Genomic DNA, 17,682 nt, shown 5'->3' on the forward strand with positions numbered 1-17,682 from the left:
TTCTCTCTATCAGTTGCCGGCTCTAGTCGTCTTTTGTCTGTATGACCATCCTCTGGATCTCTCCCTTGACTTCCGCTCTTTCCATAATTCTCTCTTCGATGGTCCCTGCAGTGATCAGCCTGTACACGGTCACCTGCTTCGTCTGGCCAAGTCTGTGGGCTCTATCCATCGCCTGCTGATCTGCCGTGGGATTCCAGTCGCTGTCGTAGAATATAACGGTATCTGCTGCCGTGAGGTTTATCCCCAGACCTCCTGCCCGCGTGCTCAGGAGGAAGATGAACTTATCGCTGCTGGACTGCCAGTCCCGTACGAGCTCCTTCCTATTCGAAATTCTGCTGCTCCCATCCAGGCGCAGGTACGAGTAATTTCTAACGGTCAAATACTCTTCAAAAAGATCGATCATCTTCGTCATCTGGAAGTACATCAGGACGCGGTGACCCTCCTCCTTCAACTTCGGGAGCAAACTGTCCAAAATAACGAGTTTCCCGCAGTCGCTCACAAACCTCTCCATGGAGGGAACGTATACGGGCGGCTGCCGCAGACTCTCAGAAATCTCCAACGGAATCTTCCCTCCGTGTATGTACGCTGGCGATACAAGAACCTTCTTAGGAGGCAAGCACCTAGGAACAACTATCTCACTCAAGGCAATAAAATCAGTCTTTTTTATCCGTTTGATCTTTTCAGGTTCTACTCTGAAAATATCTGAAATCCGTTTTTCAGGCACCCTAAGCCCCACCGGAGCCCACTTCTCCACGAGTATCTCCTCATTCACGATCTTCGGAATGTACGCCTCCGAAACAGGCTGGCTCCACCCGGAAGAGACCTCCCTCTTCTCAAAAAGGTCCGGGTGATTGCAGACCTTCCGAAACTGCATGACCAAATTCATCAGCCCCTCAATCCCCTCAATCCCGTCGGGTATCCCCCGATCCAAAAACGTCGCCATCGGAGCCCGTGCGCGAATTCCCTCGTACAACTTCCTCTGCTTCGGACTCATCTCGCAGACTATCGTCTTCTCCACCTTCATCCCCAGCTCATCTGCGACGTCTTTCTTCTCCCTCCGCAGCATAAACGGCTGCAAAACCATCCGAAGCCTCGCCGCCTCCGTGACACTGTCCCCGTCCTCGATCCTAAACCACTCCGAGAACTCCCCGTGAGAGTCAAAAAGCGTTGGCATAATAAAGTGCAGGAGAGCCCACAACTCCTGCAGCGTATTCTGTATCGGTGTCCCCGTGAGAAGAAGCCTACTCCTCGCCTTGAACGAGAGAAGAGTCTTCCACCGCGTGCTACTGCTGCTCTTTATCGCCTGTGCCTCGTCCAAAATCATGTACTGCCACTTTACCTTGCTGAAGTACTTCTCATCGCTCACTGCAAGCTGGTACGACGTAATCACCACGTGAAATGGGGAGTCCTCCCTCTGCAGTTTCCTCTGCTGCCAGGACCTCCGCAGGGCCTTTCTCTCTGCAACTGTCCCCCAGTAGGAGACGACCTTAAACGCAGGGACGAACTTCGCAAATTCCTGCTCCCAATTATGGAGGGTTGATGCTGGGGTAATGATCAAAAATGGCCCCCAAATGCCCTCATTCTCTGCGAGGTGTGCGAGGAAGGAGATTCCCTGGACCGTTTTCCCCAGGCCCATCTCATCTGCGAGCATCCCATTTATCCCCTGATCGTACAGGCTGACCAGCCATTCAAGTCCCCTTTTCTGGTAGTCCTTCAGCGTGCACTGGAGCATCCCCGGGACAGAAACTGTCTCGGAAATGGGGAGAGTCGAATTATTGTAGACGGTTTGTCCGCCTGACCCTGGAGCATCGTACTCCATAACTGCCTGTCTGTGCCTCTCCGCTGCCTTCTGTGCGATTATTGCCTCTGGAGTCTCCTCCTCCGGGCGTCCCTTCTTCCCGAGGATAAAGTGGGAGAAAAGCTCTGTCTGCGTGATCAAAAAGTTAAGCTTTTTCTCCTGGCGCTGCTCCTCCCGCATCTCCTCCTCCTTCTTTCTCCGGTCGTAGTCCTCCTTCTCCTCCTTCCGCCTCTTCTCTCGCGTGTTTCTCTCGGCCCTTTTGAAGAATCCCTGCAGCTCCTTCGTGACTCTCTTCCCCTTGAGGGAGGGATTTGTCTTTGACGTTTTTGTGAGGGCTCTCTTCAGCTCTCGCTGGCATATTGTGCTGATCTTCTTGTGTTGTGCCTGCTTTGCTGCGATGTTCTGCACGAGGACTTTGTGCACCTTCGGAACTGCCTTCTTGCAGAGGTCCTCGTAGACCTTCCGCGTTTCCTCCTCGATGGAGATCTGGTCGCTTGCTGACTTCTGGGACTTTATCCCCTCGAGAATTTTGGCTCTTCCGCTTCCTGCGATGTAGTTGTCCATCCTCGGGTACGGGAGAGCGTCCACGCACAGGCCCAGCGCGGAGAAAGTCTTTTTTGCTTGGTCAAATCCCCGGCGTATTTTCCTTTCGATCACGCACATTCTTTGTTTTCGTATGCTCCTGTGAATCTCTATCTGATACTGCACGATGCTATCGGACACATCCCTCTCGTGCACAGCCATACTCAAACAAAAATTAAAATGCATAAAAGCAGAGGAAAAGCACGGAGAATTCTGCTAGGCTGTAGAGTGCCGTAGTAATAGAGTAAAGTGCGAGTGGAAGCATAGTCACTCGTAGGCGGGTGCTGTTAGATCGCATACGGGATAAACAGATTTCTACTTTGCCCAAAGATGCATTCGGGTTTAGCTATACGCAGGTGAGAAAGAGTGGAGGCAGTCTCTCTTCTTTCTTTCTCAATTTGCTAGCTCGTAAGTGCCAGAATAAAAAATACTGTTCTATGCTGAAATCAGCTACTTGGAATGGGCTATTGCTTATATGGGCAGATTCAAGAGGCTGCATACCTTGGGATTAAGGGATAGAGTAAGCACACAGGTATATGGGCAGATTCATGTAAGCCTGAAGTGGGATATTGCAGAGAGTGGATATAGAAAAAAGGCATAGACTCAGACAGGGAAGACAAATCAGTAGATTCTAACTCTATATACCAAAATTGAAAAAATGAAGGCTGCAATAGTGGAAGTTCTAGTGAAAATTACGGCCTTTTTAGAGCTGCTTAAATTTGTGTGTTTATGTGGTGAATTATTGGAACTCCCACAAAATTAGATCATGACTTGGAAATAATCAATAAGATGTGAAACATGAAATTGTTAGTGAGCATTAAAGAGGTAAATACACAAATACGCGAGACGATTTTAAAAAGAGAAATAAAAAACAGAAGTAATGTCAAAGAATTCTAAACATCGAACAGTACGACATTCAATGGTCGACATTTGTAATTCTCCAAGGGCTAATAAATTTTTATTTGTGCTTGTCTTGGACCAAAGTCAACACTTAAACCGGATTTTCGACATATTTAATTCGTCCTTGTTTATAGCTTCTGCCAAACAAATGCCAATTCACCACCAAACAGTAACTATTTACGAGTAACTATGCCTTCAGCATATAACAGCCTGTTATCACGTATTCAGCGCCCTGTATTCGGGGTATACGCACCGCTAGGAGTAACTGCTTTCGCGTGGAAGAATTCCAGCGCATAAATACGGTAGATGGGGAATTTCCTGGAGTTTTATCAGGTTTCAGGTACTGCAATTTTTATGGGATTTTTATTGGTTTAATTATGTCTGGAATCCGCTGCTCTCACTCTCGTAGTAACTGTACTCACTCTGCAGCCACCTGTACTTCTTCTTGAGCCTGTGGAGTCTGTGGAGAAGGGCTGCTTTCTCGTTGAGTTTGCCCTGGAGAGAGACTAAGTCCTTCTCTATCTCGCTCTCCTGCCGGGAAATTGCCTCGAATTTTCCGTTGAGTTCTGCAAGTTGCAATTTCAGAGACTCCAGGGCATTTTCAACGGCATTTATCTCTTTGTGCGTTAAGTATATCGACTTCTCTGTGAGTTTCCTGTCGCTTTTCAGGGTCTTCAGCTTTATCTTTCTCGTTCTGATCTTCGACCGAGTCTGGTCGTACTTGTCCTGCTCCTTCTTTATCCGGTCCGTCTCCAGGAGAAGACCCTCTATCCGCCTGTCGATCGGAGCGTAGACTCTCCTCACAGGGACTCGCCCCAAGTCCACTGTAAAAGGCTCCTCCTCCACGTGCACGACTTTCCTCGGGGTAGAACCGCCTATACTCGCTCTTTCCACGGGCTCGAACCTTCTCTCCGTATATTTCCGAGTCTCCACGTACCCGTCTGGAGGGGCAGGGAGAGAAGCCTTCTTACTGCGTATCTTCCTGGAAATGTGGTCTATCTTGTTGTTTGTGCTATCTATCGTTATGTATCCGTGCTTCTCTGGGGCATCGATATCGTCCAGAAGGACTATTTTAGCCAGAGTCTGGACTGTCCCCATAAGCAGTGCCCTCCACATCCCGTGCATTGCAATATCTGAGGAAGGCCTTTTCTAATAGCCGTTTCACCTTTGAAACACTAACCCTAAAACCTTCAAAAGAGAGCTCACAAGAAAGAGCTCATAAGGAGAATGAAGAATGAAGAATGAATTTTACCTGAATGATCTTTTCAGGAACTTTTAAAAAGAGAAAGATCTTTTCGAGAACTTTTAAAAAGAGAAAAGGCGTTACCTGAAAGATCTGTTAAAAGAGAATGATCTTTTCAGGGAGTTTTAAAAGAGCAAACTTTGCCCTAATACCTTTTAAAAGAGAATGATCTTTTCGGGACTTTCAAAAAGAGAATGATCTTTTCAAAAACCTTTCAAAAGAGCAAAGGCGTTACCTGAAACCCTTCAAGATCTTTTAAAAATCTTTTCGAGAACATTCAAAGAGAAAACTTCACTCGAACACTCTTTAACCCCCTCATGCCCCTTCAACCCCTTCACTCCTCAACTGCGACTCCAGCACGTACTTTCCCACGGCCATGAGAATGTGCCCTGCGGAGAGAACAGGCCACTTCGATGAAACAAAGCAAAGTGTCGAATTATTCGCTGAGTTGCAGAGGAGGAAGTCGCTGAGCCGCTTTTCTCCTCCCGGGCGTATTATTATGTCGAACTTCTCTGGAGTCCCATCCCCTCTCCCGCTTACGTACTCGTACAGGGAGGAATACGCGAGAAATAAATAGCAGTTTTTCTTCTGGGGAGTACTCCGTATGCGGAGAAGGACTGGCTGCATCTCTGAAGGCATTGCAGAGATATCCCCAACTACTCCCAGGGCGTCTAGAAAGGCCTTTTTATCCGGAGAATTCTCTGCCTTCTCCAGACCTCTCCTGAGAATCCCCATTATATCGGACACTTCCTCCTCCGAGCGAGAAAAGTTCTTCATCCCGAAGGCAAAGAAGCCCACACTCCTGCACTTGGCCCTTTTCATGCACTCTAGGATGCTGTATACGTGGGCATATCCCATCTCATGCCCTGCCTTCTTCGAGATACTCGCAGACTTTGCATACCTTCTGTTTCCGTCCATTATTATAGCTATGGAGAGACCCGGGGGAGTAATTGCTTCGCTGAGCCTCCTAATTAGGAAGTTTACCACGGGAGATGCAATAAATATCCATTTCATGTGGATGCATGCGAATTCGTACGCTGCATTGATTGTGCTATTTTCCAGCAGAAAATCAACTAGATCTAAAAGCGTAACCCGCACTTTCCTGCTGAGTCTTTTCATAAATATTATGAAAAAGTTCAATATAAAATGAGAGTGGAAGCACCGGGAGAGACGGGGAGTCGGAGGACTCGGGATATTGGGGATCTGTCCTGGTACATCCGCAGGATTGGGAGGAATGAGGGGGTTTTCCTGCAGTGTATAGTCTCGGAGATAGGGTTTATTCCCTCGTACGGAGTGAAGGAGGGAGAAATTTCAACGGTTTTAACGGTGAAAACTTCCCCTGGGGAGAGTATTGCCTTTCTCTTCGACGGGAGGCCTGTTTGCAGGAAAGGGTCATTCGACCATTTTGACGCTGGACTCTCCGTATACACAGTCCACCTTCTGTTTAAACACTAGAAGGAAAGAGCGAAGATTCCACTGTGAGTTCAGGTATTTGGCGAGTGAACTGATAGCATAAAAAGTGAAATCTATTCGGGGTTATTCGGGGTTTTAACTGATTTTGAGTTTATTGAGTAATTTCCTGTATACATTCAGGGCATAAAGCACGGGGATAAAGGGTAGAAGCACACTCCAGGAATGTCAAAATATCCGCGGAATCTTTGGGGCTCTCCGCGCTCTTCCCTGGAGTTTCTGCTGAATACTGTCTTCCTGCCGTATTTCTCCCAGCCCGAATAAACGTTCTGAGTTTTTTCTGGACGGGTTATTCTGGGTATTTCTCCGTCTTATTTTGCTGTTTCCGCCTGGGAGCAATTAAGCATTTATGTGGGGAGAACAAAAATTTTACAGAGGCAATGGAGAACGAGACGGAAGAGAGAAGCCCTCCCCAGTACATCCCAAGCGCAGCCTCCCGAGACTACATAATGAGAATACTCAGCCCAGAGCAGAGAAAGAAGGAGATCTCAGTAAATACCGTGGAAATAGAGGAGAAAACCAAAGAGCTCGAATCCCTTATGCTGAAGGGAAGCGTAGACGTCCTGAAGGACTTGGACAGACTCCCCCACGTGATCGAGGGAATGAAAACTTTCAATAAAAAAATAGACGAGGCAGAAGAGCAAATACTCGCTACAAGCCTCCAGAAGAGCGAGACAAAAAAGTCCCTGCAGGAAATAAAAAGAATAAAAGAGCGAGTAAAAGACTCAATCTCCGGAATAAAGCAGATAAAGATCCTAGTGGAGACTACGCAGAATCTATCGAGAGTCTCCAACAAGGGAATGGTGCAGATAGAGAGACTCACTGCAAGGAGGGAGGAAATTTCCGAGGAGGATGCAAGAACTGTTTTCCTGTGGGTTTGTGCGTATAAGAAGCTCTCCGCCCTCGTTCGGCACTTCTCAGACTTCTCCTTCTGCCAGAGAGTGCAGGAAGTCCTGGGGCAGAGCGAAAAAAGGCTTCTGATCGTGGCGAATGTGATGATCCAGTGGTGGATCTGCGAAGTCGTCGCAGGAATCCCAGAAATAGCCGAGCAAAAAGAAGCCGGGAGAAAGGAGAGTGAAATTCCCGCGGAAGTTCTCGCCCCGAGGAAGTTCGCCCGCAGGAATAAGGAGTTTCTCCACATAGGGAAGTACATATACGAGGAGCTGGACAGAGGCGAAGAATTCGCAGAGTACGTGAACAATGCCAGGCGAAGAGAGATGCTGAAGCTGTGCAGGACCCAGATGGAGCAGTACAACCCGCGGGATAAGCTGCCGATCATCCTCCGGATCTTCTCGGAGTTTCTAGAGGCAGATGCAGAGATAAAGCCGTGCCTCGTGCAGAGTCTCGATCCTGCGGAGGAGGAGTACGATGCAGCACTCGTGAAGAAGTTGGAGAGTGTTATTTCCTCCGTCCCTGGGGAGTACGTGGACGATCTCTTCGTATTCAGGCGGATAAAGCACTTTTTTGTCTCAGTTCAGGCACGATCTGAGACGCATTTTCGGGGGCTTTCAGACCTTCTTATACAGACAGCGTATAAGTGCATAGAGAGTGACTGCGTGGGAGCCCGGCAGAAGGTGAAGGGAATCCTCCAGGAGAAGGCAGGGCTTCGGGAGACCCTTTTCGCAGTGGCTTCGGAGATTCGGAGATTCTTCAAGGAGTCGAGGGAGCTTATTCACGAGGTGGAGCAGGCAGAGAACGAATTGGACGACATTATCCTGAAGTTCACGAATTCGATCGTAGAGCCTGTTTCGGAGGCTGTGCGAAATGCTCCGCTGCAGGATGCGATGAAAGTGCAGGGATTTGCCTCGGACCTCCTGGAGAGCATAAAGAAGGAGCTTGTAGAGCACAGGCACAGCATCTCCACGGGGGCACTTCTTCTGAAGCTTCCTGAGCTCAGGAAAATAACGGATCACGAGCAGGCAGCGATTAAAAGGGCGGAGAACTCCCTCCAGGGAAGGATAGAGGAAATTTCCAGGGGATTTTTGGGGAAGCTCAGGAACTTATCGGAGGAAGATGCCGTGTCGATAGATCCGGATAGAGTTTCGCAGGCACTGGAGGAGCATAAGGACAGAGTCCCCGCGGGATTCCTGCAGAGGCAGTTGGACTCCGTCCTGGAGGCAGTTTTGGAGGGTATTTCCGCCCTGAAAGTGTACAGGCAGATGGACGCCCTGGAGAATGACTTTGCCGTTCTCTACAAGTCCGTGCAGTACCTCGACCTGGAGAGTCCCACCGCAAAGCGCATCCTGAAGCTCTTCACGGAGATAGATTGCCTGCGGAAGAGGCAGAAGAAGAGTCCCTCCGACAGAATTGGGAAAGACCTCGATGATCTTGTGGAAAGATACTCTGCGTGAGGGAGAAAGGCCGTGGGAAAATATCGAGTGTTCTGAAACTGTAGAATATCCAGAATAAAAGCAGAGTTTGTCTCTATAAAAGCCTTCATTTTGGGGAAATATGCACTGGTTCTTTTTTTTATTTCACTTTGAAATGACCCGTATCAAATCTACCTCTACGTGGACACTTTCTTTCTTCTGGAACTTGTACGTTTTTTTGAGCTCGAAAAGCATCTTTGAAAGGACCGTTATTCTGCCCGCGTACTTCTTCTGGAAGTACTCTCGCGTGCTGGTTTTGTGCATAGAGTAGACGACATCGGCGATGCTAAGGGCTTTCTCCAGGAATAGTGCGTCTATTCCGCTGTTGCTTTTTGTGCCAAAAGGAGGGTTTATCACTGCAGTATCGTGCCTCCCAACCCCGGAGAAGTCGTCCCCGGAGACGTCCAGGCGTAAAAAGCGGAATTTTCCCTCCCCTGGGAGTCCCTGCAGGTTTTTTCTGTACGTCTCCTCCAGGGCCCCGTCAATATCCACGCCCGTGACTCTGGAAGCTCCGTGGAGGAGAACAGCAGCGCTTAGCATGCCCGTCCCACAGCCTAAATCGAGCACTTTCTTCCCAGAAATGTCGTCATTTTCAACGGCCATAACGTGGGCGACAGAACACGCCAGCTCCGAGGGCGTCATGTACTGCTCGTACCTGATTTTTGGCGACGCAAACCCTTCAATCCCGTCCAGCTCCCACTTCACGTGCTTCAGCTTCATTTCTGGAAAATATTTTCCCTTTAAATTTTCTGGTGACTTTTTTCCAAATTTCCCAATACTTTCCCAGCGCAGCGACCGTAGCTGGAATATCATCGGAAAAACTCTCCTGCTTCTCTCTTGGCCTGCCCAAACAGACAGTATTTAACTTGCTCTTTAGGGGTAAAGCAAAAAGGTATTTATCCGTTGTGCGGATTAAACAATAACCATTTACGAGTAAATATAAACGTGCTGAAAGCCTAGAACACTACAGAAACCTTCACTTTAGAGAGAAGCTTTTGGAAGAGCGTTCCCAGTTTTCTTTTTTCTTTTTATTTTTTATTTTTTATTTTTGCAAATTTTTCAAAGAGTCCCAAAACCCGAATTTTCAGCACGAAACATCTGTGGGCATAGGAAATTAAACAATAAATCCAAATAGTTATTCGTATAACACTAGCCAGCACTGAAAAATAGTAAGGCACTCCACAGCAGTAAATCTCCACTAGAATCTGGCTCTAGATACAGGCAGTCCCCTGCATATCTACAGCAATTCCCAACTTCTTCGGAGTCTTCGCTCTTTCTGTGAAGGACCCTGATTATCAACCGATCCCTTCTGCTCTTTTCAGAGGGAACTATCTTTCTCTCGCGTAAATCTCTCTCTGGATGCTGTCTTTTATAGATGCCTTCGTGCACGGACTGAGTCTCTTGATTTCCGCCTGCTTCGTATACACTTGCTCCATCAGACTTCCCCTGGGATGGCAGGAATTGCTTACTCCGTCGTGCTTTGCTCCGAGTAAGTGGGCTAGTTCGTGGGCCATTGTCTCGCCTATTTCCTTCGGAGTATCCTGCGGGGTTATCGTGCAAATAGCAATTGGGCTTCCCCTGAAGAGTCCGCCCTCTATTGACGCCCCGTGGACTTTCGGACTCTCTTCCAAGTGGAGGAAAAACATCGCCTGATTCCTGCCTGAAAAATTCTTTTTTTCCGTTATTCCTTCTGCTACCGTCTGAAGGGCGTTGAAAAGTGCAATTCCTTCTATCTCCTGGGTATCATCCGAGTATATCTCTTTGGGCCTTTCCTCTCCCCTGGTTTCAGGTGCGTATCTGACTTCAGTGCACTCTACGCGCACATTCAGGCCACTCTCCGCGTATATCCTCTGGAATATTTCAACTGCCTGCGTGACCTTCCACTCGGGGATCTTCAGAGTCTCCACAATAACCCGAATTTTCAGAGGAAAAACTTCCCCATTCACTCGGGGTTTTCCAACAGAGGACCTGCACATATGCGCATACATTAGCCCTGCAAGCACCCAGAGCACGTTTTGCATGTTTGTTTGTTGTTTATTCGGGAAAATAAGGCATCATCCTAGAAAAGAGCCCAAACAGATAGGTATATCTGAATAATAACCCGAATAATTTCAGAGTGTTCAGATGCTTAAAATAAGTTAGCAATTTGCAAGGATCTTTTATTTTTATAATTTATACTAGCATTTTATGCGTGCAGGAGTACCAGTGCACTCTAAAAGCGTCTAGTTTTTTCTTTTTAATATTGAAAGTGTAGACTTTTATTGTAGCGTAGAGGCATCTCAGAAGCTGCTGGAGAAGCGATAAAAATGCCAGGGGAAGAGAAGACGGGTATACGCATAAAAGGCATCGATAAACACTCGCCTCTTCTCAGGCTGTTTTTTGTGTGCGTTTTACACATGCTACAGCCTGTTCCCCTAGATACAGCATCCAGCAGCCCAGAGAAAACACGGGCATATCCCAGAGAGTCCGATCTATCCTCTATCTTTTTCCTCTATCTTTTTACAACATCTTCAGGTTCTCCCTTCTTCTTCCAGAGAAACTCCAGATCCTGCAGATAAAGATTGAAATTCCCAGGAAGAAGACAATCTCCAGCACATCCAGTACGCCTTGAGCACTGAATTCACCCGTGCACCTCCTATTTGGCACACCTCTAACAATCTCGTATGTAAAACGCATTTCCAAACACACGGTTATAACCAACAGGTTTTCTGGAGATGTTTTTCCAGTGAAACACTATTTGGAGGCTACTATTTCAAGTAAAATTTTTTGTGAGTGAATGTCTGAGAGTTCTGCAATGGACATAACAAAAGAGGAAGAAGACACTTTTCTTTTTTATTATCAGATAAAGATGCTTGGCCTGTGCGACCACATGAACATCCCCGTTCAGATACAAAGTACTGCAATAACGTACTTTAAGGTTCTATTCAGTAAAAGACGGGTTTTCCAGTACGACATGAAGAACTTTGTGGTTGCCTGCATTCTCCTGGCGATGAAGGTGGAGAATACCTTTACAACGGCAGCCCGCATAAAAGAGCAGCTGAGCTTTGCGGATGTGAAGCTCCTCGCGGAGTACGAGCTGGAGATATGCAATGCCCTGAAGTTCAACCTGCACGTAGCATCTCCGCACTTGCGCCTTCTTGGGCTCTTTCTCCTCCTGCGGAACAAGGAGAGAGTCGCAGCAGAAGCGGAGAAGCACGTCCAGACGCAGGAAATTTCTGAGGCAGATAAAGTCCTGGAGTGGGACCAGGCCGTAGAGAATCTGAGGACTCTGATGCTTCTAGAGGACTATCATACGCTGGACCTTAATGAAGTCGCGATAGCTTCTCTCCCCGTCTCTCCGCTGCAACTCCGGGGGTTCTTCATGGAGGAAACCCTCGAGTCCGTGAAGCATCTGAAGAAAAAGATGAAAAGAAAAGAGCCCCCCTCCTCCGAGCAAATAGAGAGAATAGGCAGGAAGATCAAGCAGATCCAGCAAAGGTATAAGATATAGGCATTTATTGCAGCAATCTTAGAAGTGTTCTCTTGTACTTAGAAGGATCTTCATTCCAACAGACTTCTTTATCTTCCATGTACAGTTTGCCAGATACTCCTCTTTCTCCAAGATACGCTTTTAATTCTTCGAATGAAGAACACTTTCCCATTTGTACGATAGTATTTTTTCCTTCTATTGTCAGCTTAAACACGATAGAATCATCGCCGAGTTCGATTTTTGCCTTATTCTCCACGGGAATGCAGAGGTTTACGGTGCGAGAGTCTCCCGGGCACTTCTCCCTGTACATTTCGCCAGACTTATCCTCGACCTCAACATCGACCAATTCGTCCTGTTTAATATTGAATAAATCACTTGGCACTTCTTTCTTCTTGATGATCTTCTCCATTATCCGCTTTGTCTCGTGGTCGCTCAGGCGGGTGAACTTTCCGTCGATGAGGAATCCGTTCTTGAAGATTGTGAGCTTCCTCCTCTCGACGGGGGAGTCAGACGGGGGATTTTCAGCGTCTTCCTGCATCATTTTGCTGAACTCTTCCGCGTACTTAGACTTTGGCGTCTCGAGAATCTGCCCACTCTGTCCGCCTGCGTACGTCGTTCTGTCCTCGGATCGGTGCTCTTTTATGATTGCAGCGGCCATCTCTGCGTCGTCTCTGGAGAGTTTCAGTGCATTCCTGGCCTGGTTTTCCGTGCACTTCAGGCTCTTCATTAACTCGGCGACTTTCGGGTTTGCTATTTCCCTCACCATAAAAACATAAAAAATATTCGCACGGAATAATAACCCGAATCACGGGAAGGCGCAAAAGACGGGAGAAAAAAGTCTGTCCCCACTCAGCAGGCACGCTCAGGAGCACGGGAGAACCCTCCCAGTAACTTTCCCGAGGGTGCGACCTCGAAAATCCGCAGTCTCCGCGCGAGAACTTCCGCCCACATAAAACCCCCGAAAAAAGCTCTTTCACGCCCTCCCACTCGGGGAGCGCTTAAAACTCCAGGGCACATGCGCACTCCCTGAATCTTCCGCCTGAACACCCAAAAACAAGCCATCTCCAGACTTTTTACACCGTGCGCACAAACTCCTACGGGATGTACGAGACCTGGGAAGCCCCGAATTCCTCGAGGAGAATCAGCCCCCTCGCAACGAGAGAAAGCAGCCTCTTGTGGACGGCTTCTGTCGTGGTTTTGTGGGTCTTCGCTATTTCCTGCAGTAATTCGCTCAGGTACTGCGGAGAATTCCTCTTCAGGGACTTCGATATAGCACTGTCCAGTGCCAGGTTCCCAAGGAGTCTAGCACTACTCGGAGCCTCCTCCCTGCTGGATAGATCGTATTCTGGGAGGAGATTCTCCCATTCGCTTTCTCTATTGAAGTTTTCTCCGGGCGTCAGTTTCTGTGTGCTCTCAGAGAAGGCGAGAATCCCTCCATCTACAAGGGGGCGTATATGGGGCCAGCACATCTTCATTTTACTCTCCACCTCCGAAAGTTCTATCTCAGAATTCTCAAGAATTTTTTGGATTATCCAGTACTGCAGGAGGGAGAGAACTGCCTTTCCTGAGTTTATGCGGATTTCCACGACTGAGAGGCTGTCCATCCACTCTATTTTTACTTTTTTTCTTTTTCTGTCGCTCAAAATTTTTCTCTTTGCCTTTGCTATTTCGGGCACGTCTAAGTCGAGCCTTTGGAGGGGGGAGGGCCATCGGAAGCTGTTCGCGTGTATGAGGGAGACTTTTCCCCCGTTGACTTTCTCAGCCTCTGCAAAGTCGTTTAGGAGGCCCTCTATTCGCCTTCTGAGGGGGTACTTCCAGGTCCCTCTGACTGCTGAGAAGACATTTCTGGCTCTTTTCAGGGATGCTCCGTAAAGGAGTTCATTCACGAGCATAAAGACAAGAGAATTCTCGAAGTAGTTCGTGCTTGAAGCCTCCTCTGCGATGATCCTGAGAAAAGGTCTCTCCTGTCGGATCTTCGGGTGGGCGTCTCTATCCCGCATGAGGCTCTGCATCTTCCTCACCAGGAACCCCGAGTACTCCACAGGTTTTACTCGCACTAAATCTTTTACCTGATTTTTTACGATCTTTCTAACGGTTTTCTTCATTTTTTCAGGCCAGGGCATCCTGCAGATGCGCATAAGTCCCTCGTAAGGACCTCCCTCCCCAGACTCTGCGCACCTCCGCACAGCCTCCCCGAAAACCCCCACGAGATTCCCCCGGGAAACTCCGTCCCTGGCAACTCCCGAGGAAAAAACGGAAGAAACGGCCAAAACATCTCCCCCTGCAAGAAGCCCCAGGAACTCATCCCACGCCACGAGAGAAGATCCCGTTATAATCCTGCTGGTTTCCCTCCTAATTTCTGCTTTCATCCGCGCAGAGAGTCCCCGCGGTCTCCTTCCCACGCCAGGAGCCTCCTCCAAAAATTCCGTTATTTTTTTTCTGGGCTCCCCGTGAAGTTTCAGGTTTTCCGCGCGGGAGACAAAAGCCCTCGCAGCTTCAGCGTACACCCGAACAATCTCAGCCTCAGTCCTCGCACCCTCGCAGATCCCTGCAAGAAGCCGCATCTGCACTCCGAGGGTCTTCTTTCCCACGGACTTTTCTGCCTCCTCCGATCCCCGTATGAAGGATACGACACTCTCCACGACTTTCGAGACTTCTTCCCCCCTCCGGGCACTAGCTAGTCCGAGGATGCCCTGGCGGAAGGCCCTTCTAAGCGGCATATTCTGCACCCTTCTTCTTCTTCCCGGCTGGATATTTAGCGCAGAAAAGAGACTTTCCAGGGATTTAGTCGCCTTTTTCCAGTGGAAGTACGCTTCGCACAGGGAGAGCCTGCTCTTTAGCACACACGTTTTCAGAACTTCGCAAATTTCCTCGAGGATTTTCGGCCTCTCATCCCACGGGATTGCATCGAGTCTGCTGTAAACGTACTTTCTGTCGTACTCTTCTCCATCTGCCTCCTTAAGAACGCACTCCAAGACTCTCTGTAAGTGCAGCATCATTTATTCTGAAAACTAAAAAAATATTATGAGCATCGGGTGGGAGACCAAAAAGCACAAAAAGGTCGACAGGATGAAGGTCCCCGTGAAGGACAATCCGCACGACTTTACGTTCTGGGAGGGGGCAAAGATGCCTGATAGTCCGTCCAGCAGCGAGTCCTTCATAGAGCCAAAGATCCCGCATGTGAGAACGTTTAAAGTTCTCTCCCTCAGCAAAACTGCGAAGTACGACAGAGTAACGGGGGAGAACGGGGAAATCCTGCACATTTTCGGGGACTGGCGACAGGGATCTCCCCGCATAGGGAATACTGTCAGCGTGATCCCGTGTCTCTGCTGCCCCTCAGACGCCTCGGACTTGAGCGAGATCAGCAACGAGAAGAACTACATGATAGTCCACTCGAAGAAGTCCCTTGTAGCAACGAACATAATCGAGTCCCTGGAGTGCGTTAGAAAAGCTATGCTAATGGAGAAAACAGTGCAGTTTAACAGGGCAGTGAGTAAGCCCCTTATATTCGGGGTCATCATACACGAGTGGATCGACATCCTCGTGAAGAACAGGAATACTTCTGTCATGGCAGTTGCCTCTGAGCTTAAAAGCATCATCTGCAGGTACATTTTGCAGTTGCACCGCGTAAATGAGTCTGCAGAAAGCACTTTCTCGGAGATATTCACGTACTTCGGGGCTCTCCGGGAGTTCATCCGCACGCTTTCCTACGAGAGGTCGGAGGAGAGCAAAACTGTCCACAGTCAGCTCCTGCAAATGAAGGGGAAGCCAGATATCGTCCTCGTGAATAGCTCCATCCGGACGGAGATAGAGGTAAAAACAGGAAAAAACCTGTACATCGAAAATATTGCGCAGGTCATTCTGTACGGGTTACTGCAGAAGGAGCAGAGCGGATACGTCTCGCAGAAGCTCTTCCACATGAAGACAAACGCCCTGAAGGAGGTAGAGCTGAAGCACAGTGAAGTCATCCACATCCTGTGCAGGAGGAACAGAATGGTTCGGGAGACGAGAATGCCCCCCAGGAAGGAGATATCCCACTGCGAGATCTGCAACTTAAATGAAACCTGCAAAGTCACCGCGGAGATAGAGGACTCACTCCGTCTCTCCTCGACCGAGGGAGATGCCCCAATGAAGGCCCTGAGGAATGCGGAGTTTACGGATCTCAGCGTATTCGGGTACATCTGGGGGCAGATCCAGGAGGAGGAGGACCTCTCACAGGAGAGCCTGATCCTCGCAGTTGTAGAGACGTGGGATAATAACCACATGAAGATCCACGTGAAAGAAGAGTTTGCAACGGGGCTTTTCTGCAATGACTTCCTGGTGATATACGACAGAGATGCATGCGCCTTCGGGAAGGGTGTAATCACAGCGATAAGCAATGGCTCGATAGAAGTTCACCTGAGAGAGAGACTTATCTACAAACACAACGGAAGAGTTTTTATTTCTAAGGATCCGAACCTGAAAATGTTCGCAGAGTACAGGACTTCTCTCCTTCATCTTTTCTCCTCGGAGAAGGTGAAGAGTATGTGGATGCACACGCCAACACAGGGCCCTGCAAATATCCCCGGGGAGTTCACGGGGGAGTTCCTCCGGATGAACACGGACCAGCAGAAGGCCATGTTCAGTGCCCTCCGCAACTCCCCGTATACGCTCATCCATGGAATGCCAGGAACAGGAAAGACAACGGTTATTTCTCTGCTTATTCGGATACTTGCGAGCCAAAAGAAAAAAATTCTCGTTTGCTGCCACACGCACAATGCCCTGACAAATATAGAAAAAAGAATTTCCTCCGACGAGAGAGTCCGCGTATACAGGACAGGAAGAACAAAAGTAGAGAATTTCGCATTTAAAAAAAAAGCAAAAGAAGAAAAGGGGGAAGAAAAAGAGGAAAAAGAGGAAGATCTTTTCAGTGGGTACAACGTAGTTCTTTCGACGACTCGGGCCCTGTTCAGCGATCCTATATTTGACGGACGCACTTTCAGCACGTACATTGCAGATGAAGCCACGCAGCAGAACTTTCTGTGCTCGGTTATTCCGTGCCTGATCTCGGAGTCTGCGGTTTTGGTGGGGGATCACCTGCAGCTGCGACCTCTTGCTCGGACTCCCTGCCTGGAGGTGAGTCTTTTCGACATTCTGCGGGCTAAGTCCCCGCTAAATCCCCTTACGATGCAGTACAGAATGCCCGCGTGCATTATGGAGCTTAGCAATGCGATGTTTTATTCGGGGGAGATGAAGTGCCGGAGGGAGGAGGAGGGATCTGTTCTCTTCCTCGATGCAAGTGGAGCTGGGAGGGGGAGGATATCGGAGGTGATTCGGGCCCTGGGGAGTGATGTCCAGATTCTCTGCTACTTTAACGAGCAGGTTCGGAGAGTGAAGTCCCTGGGGAGAGATGCAGAGACGGTGGATCGGTTCCAGGGGAGTGAATCTGCGCATATTTTCCTGGTTCTGGACGTCTTCCTGGAGGGAGATCCGCACGAGGAGATTCTTCTCTCGAGGGAGCGCCTTAACGTCGCACTGACTCGCTCCAGGAAGACCCTGAAAATTTTGGGGAGATCAAAATACCTGATGAAATTTGATCTTTTTTCTCTTCTTCTGGAGAACCTGAAAAAAACAGTTCTTGTGGTGTGACTGGCTGTTTGAAAATGTTTTCTGACAGTTTCATTTTGTGATACACCCGGAGCGAGCAGAAACAGAGAGTATGCCCGGACTTTTCAGTGCAAGGAGGCACTTGCTCGTTAGCGTGGTGGAGGTGCTGATACTCATAGCTATTTTCACGCTCTTCTCCATAGTAGTTATAAATATAGTCGATGCCCTCTTCTCGGACGCAGACTCCCCAGAGGAGGGAAGTTAG

At 48.6% G+C, this 17,682-nt stretch overlaps 11 protein-coding genes across 11 annotated transcripts; 4 read left to right on the forward strand and 7 right to left on the reverse strand.

Annotated features, from left to right (window-relative positions):
* Positions 1–22: 22 nt before the first annotated feature.
* On the reverse strand, positions 23–2,542 carry NEMAJ01_0756 (chromatin-remodeling ATPase INO80; the record flags this gene model as incomplete). The annotated part of the gene is made up of 1 exon (XM_047914594.1): positions 23–2,542. One exon carries the CDS (start codon positions 2,540–2,542, stop codon positions 23–25), a length of 2,520 nt encoding a protein of 839 aa, XP_047770551.1.
* A 1,113-nt stretch (positions 2,543–3,655) lies between these two features.
* Positions 3,656–4,405, reverse strand: NEMAJ01_0757 (uncharacterized protein; the record flags this gene model as incomplete). Its single annotated transcript, XM_047914595.1, has 1 exon — positions 3,656–4,405. One exon carries the CDS (start codon positions 4,403–4,405, stop codon positions 3,656–3,658), a length of 750 nt encoding a protein of 249 aa, XP_047770552.1.
* Positions 4,406–4,838: 433 nt separating this feature from the next.
* On the reverse strand, positions 4,839–5,642 carry NEMAJ01_0758 (ditrans,polycis-polyprenyl diphosphate synthase; the record flags this gene model as incomplete). Its single annotated transcript, XM_047914596.1, has 1 exon — positions 4,839–5,642. The coding sequence occupies one exon, from the start codon at positions 5,640–5,642 to the stop codon at positions 4,839–4,841; it is 804 nt and encodes a 267-aa protein (XP_047770553.1).
* A 27-nt stretch (positions 5,643–5,669) lies between these two features.
* Positions 5,670–5,978, forward strand: NEMAJ01_0759 (uncharacterized protein; the record flags this gene model as incomplete). Its single annotated transcript, XM_047914597.1, has 1 exon — positions 5,670–5,978. The coding sequence occupies one exon, from the start codon at positions 5,670–5,672 to the stop codon at positions 5,976–5,978; it is 309 nt and encodes a 102-aa protein (XP_047770554.1).
* Positions 5,979–6,373: 395 nt separating this feature from the next.
* On the forward strand, positions 6,374–8,344 carry NEMAJ01_0760 (uncharacterized protein; the record flags this gene model as incomplete). The annotated part of the gene is made up of 1 exon (XM_047914598.1): positions 6,374–8,344. The coding sequence occupies one exon, from the start codon at positions 6,374–6,376 to the stop codon at positions 8,342–8,344; it is 1,971 nt and encodes a 656-aa protein (XP_047770555.1).
* A 123-nt stretch (positions 8,345–8,467) lies between these two features.
* Positions 8,468–9,082, reverse strand: NEMAJ01_0761 (rRNA N6-adenosine-methyltransferase METTL5; the record flags this gene model as incomplete). Its single annotated transcript, XM_047914599.1, has 1 exon — positions 8,468–9,082. One exon carries the CDS (start codon positions 9,080–9,082, stop codon positions 8,468–8,470), a length of 615 nt encoding a protein of 204 aa, XP_047770556.1.
* Positions 9,083–9,690: 608 nt separating this feature from the next.
* On the reverse strand, positions 9,691–10,383 carry NEMAJ01_0762 (uncharacterized protein; the record flags this gene model as incomplete). Its single annotated transcript, XM_047914600.1, has 1 exon — positions 9,691–10,383. One exon carries the CDS (start codon positions 10,381–10,383, stop codon positions 9,691–9,693), a length of 693 nt encoding a protein of 230 aa, XP_047770557.1.
* A 755-nt stretch (positions 10,384–11,138) lies between these two features.
* On the forward strand, positions 11,139–11,852 carry NEMAJ01_0763 (cyclin H; the record flags this gene model as incomplete). The annotated part of the gene is made up of 1 exon (XM_047914601.1): positions 11,139–11,852. The coding sequence occupies one exon, from the start codon at positions 11,139–11,141 to the stop codon at positions 11,850–11,852; it is 714 nt and encodes a 237-aa protein (XP_047770558.1).
* Positions 11,853–11,856: 4 nt separating this feature from the next.
* NEMAJ01_0764 (uncharacterized protein) lies at positions 11,857–12,597 on the reverse strand (the record flags this gene model as incomplete). The annotated part of the gene is made up of 1 exon (XM_047914602.1): positions 11,857–12,597. The coding sequence occupies one exon, from the start codon at positions 12,595–12,597 to the stop codon at positions 11,857–11,859; it is 741 nt and encodes a 246-aa protein (XP_047770559.1).
* Positions 12,598–12,925: 328 nt separating this feature from the next.
* On the reverse strand, positions 12,926–14,827 carry NEMAJ01_0765 (uncharacterized protein; the record flags this gene model as incomplete). Its single annotated transcript, XM_047914603.1, has 1 exon — positions 12,926–14,827. One exon carries the CDS (start codon positions 14,825–14,827, stop codon positions 12,926–12,928), a length of 1,902 nt encoding a protein of 633 aa, XP_047770560.1.
* Positions 14,828–14,855: 28 nt separating this feature from the next.
* Positions 14,856–17,459, forward strand: NEMAJ01_0766 (DNA replication ATP-dependent helicase/nuclease Dna2; the record flags this gene model as incomplete). Its single annotated transcript, XM_047914604.1, has 1 exon — positions 14,856–17,459. One exon carries the CDS (start codon positions 14,856–14,858, stop codon positions 17,457–17,459), a length of 2,604 nt encoding a protein of 867 aa, XP_047770561.1.
* Positions 17,460–17,682: the final 223 nt, after the last annotated feature.

Source organism: Nematocida major (assembly GCF_021653875.1).
Source record: "Nematocida major strain JUm2507 chromosome Unknown 2389, whole genome shotgun sequence".
NCBI classification, from domain to species: Eukaryota; Fungi; Microsporidia; genus Nematocida; species Nematocida major.